At 42.9% G+C, this 2,500-nt stretch overlaps 1 protein-coding gene across 1 annotated transcript in view; it reads right to left on the bottom strand.

Annotated features, from left to right (window-relative positions):
- LOC308173880 (VPS10 domain-containing receptor SorCS3-like) overlaps positions 1-2,500 on the bottom strand; it is a gene marked incomplete at both ends in the record, with an annotated part of 75,205 nt that overhangs the window by 54,003 nt on the left and 18,702 nt on the right. The window contains one exon of the mRNA XM_080548933.1: positions 1,175-1,524. Coding sequence (XP_080405059.1) covers positions 1,175-1,524 — 350 coding nt within the window. The remainder of the gene's footprint in view (positions 1-1,174; positions 1,525-2,500) is intronic.

Genomic DNA, 2,500 nt, shown 5'->3' with positions numbered 1-2,500 from the left:
AGAAAATTATATAAAAAATAAAGAAAACCAGTGAATGAGAAGGTGTGTCCAAACTTTTGACTGGTAATGTACATCCTACATAATACCTCTCTGTGGGGCCAAATGTCACGGATGATCACTTCATTGGTTAAGGTCAAAATGCATTTCATCAGTGTCAAAATTACACCTGGAGAGATGGGAATCCAATTTGTTTGTAGTCTATGCGCCATGCTGCGATGAAGACTTTGATTATTTCATCCATTATTAATGTGTTTTGATGATTAACTAATGGAATATTCATAGAACCCTGTACCTTACCATTATCTCAAAATACCAACTTTATAGGCTATGCATTATAGAAGGAATAAATTAAGCCCTGGTGTTACAGTGTCACTTTGACAAATTCGTACTTCCTAATTCACAGAGAAGACACCAATATATCACTGACAAATCCGACAATTAAAATCAGGCGCGCATTTTTTGATTATGTTCTTAATTTTTGATTAATCTCTTCATTACTACACCTTCACTCGTACTGTATTTAATTCACTGATAATAACCGCCAACAAAAGCTCATAGCCTAACCTCAACCCTGAAACAGATGTTCACATCGATAATGTTCTTTTATATTGATAATGTTCAATGATCATTGGATATTTTCTCCCTTCATACTTCCAATTGAACGAAACCCATGCAAGTCGTTGCGCGTATGGACACCCGCTGTGCGTAATGATGCGTAACTGACTTGGCATTTGGAAATCTAGTTAATCTACCACAGGTTATATCCGGTGATTAAACTACTGTTAAAGCACACATTAATGGCATGTAAAAATGGATTTGTAAAATCAGTGATTTTGCACATTCGTGAGCTTAGAATGATAAGGTTCTATCTCCGTTTAGGGCAGTTCAGAGATATTGAGCGTCAAAGTTTTTACCTTCCATTATGTTCTGTGAGATGGAACCTTTGTATTTTATGAATTACTAACTCAAAAATGTCAACATTTAAAAAAATAACACCACACAGGCATTAATAAACACCTAATGGATCAGATTATGTAAAAAACTCAATTTTGACAAAAATGGAGATAGAACCTTATAATTCTAACGTCACGTACTGTTAAACCCTACATTAATGGCATGTAAAATGCATTTGTGAAAATCAGTGATTTTTGCACATTGTAAACCTCGAACTCACGCTGCTGTTGAGTCCGGACCAGTGGACCATCGCCTGGTTGTGCGCAGAGTCACCGGAGAGAGCGAAGGTGGAGCTGACCAGATGCGGGTCACTTTGTCCCGGGCTTGTGCCTCTGACATCCTCTCCTGTCCTCCGGTATTCGGTCCTGGGACTGTAAAAGCCTTGTGCAGACCCCAAAAGACCCTCACTTGACAAGCCTCCAGACCCCAAAAGACCCTCACTGCCTTGTGCAGACCCCAAAAGACTTGACAATGCTTCGCCTCCAATTGCGCTCTTGTCCGACTCGCCGAATTTTGCAGTACTTCTCTTTCTCCTCGTTAATGTTGTGTCTGACTCATGAATGTTGTCTTCTGTTTTCGTATGATTTATTGAAGCATTATAAGGAACTTCAGAAGCAGAACTATTGTACTTTTTGCCGTCTATGGAATGGTGTTGGAACCCCTTTTTAGCACCTGGAGAGATACCGTCCTGTGGCACTTTCCCAATAACTCCAACATCCAAGTCTCGTATTTCTCCTCCACCTTTTGGAATTGGAATTACCGCTCGATCGTCAATTGATTTCATATTCATATTTAGACCTTTGGAAAAGACGGACTCCTTATCAACGTACTTTACGACTTTGTCCCTGGTCGGTTTGAGGTTCGCGCGTGGCTCCGACGGTAATTCGGCGCGGTGAAGCCACACGTTCGTTTTGGTGGAACATGTCGCCAACCTTATTTCACCGTATGTGATCAGTACAGTGTGAAAAGGGTTCAGACCGCAAGTCAAAAGAGCCAAATACCAAACTGAACCCATTCTCACCTCAACTGTTGCTAAATATTTGAAGAAAATCTTAAAAGAAAAACTCTCCCGGTTGCAAGGCTAGGGCAGTGTGGCCCAGTCAACTTGTGAAATATTCACTGGATCACTCTCAAACAACCTGCGATGCTCTCGCTGTCTGCTCACGTCCAATAATTTGTCAAAGAGAGGAGCCAGTTGGGGAGGCGCGCTGCGCAGCAGACATAACCGTGAGAGAGACACAGAGAGAGAGAGAGAGAGAGAGAGAGAGAGAGAGAGAGAGAGAGAGAGAGAGAGAGAGAGAGAGAGACAGGAGAGAGAGAGAGAGACAGAGAGAGAGGGGGGGAGAGAGAGAGAGGGGGGGAGAGAGAGAGAGAGAGAGAGAGAGACAGAGTGAGAGAGAGAGAGAGAGAGAGAGAGGGAGAGAGAGAGAGGGGGGGGAGAGGGGGGGAGAGAGAGAGAGACAGAGAGAGAGAGAGAGAGAGAGAGAGAGAGAGAGAGACAGAGAGAGACAGAGAGAGAGAGAGACAGGGGGGGAGAGAGAGACAG

This window comes from Nansenia antarctica (assembly GCF_963989245.1).
Source record: "Nansenia antarctica genome assembly, chromosome: 19".
Lineage (NCBI taxonomy): Eukaryota > Metazoa > Chordata > Actinopteri > Argentiniformes > Microstomatidae > Nansenia > Nansenia antarctica.
This window is presented reverse-complemented; position numbering and strand designations above follow the sequence as displayed.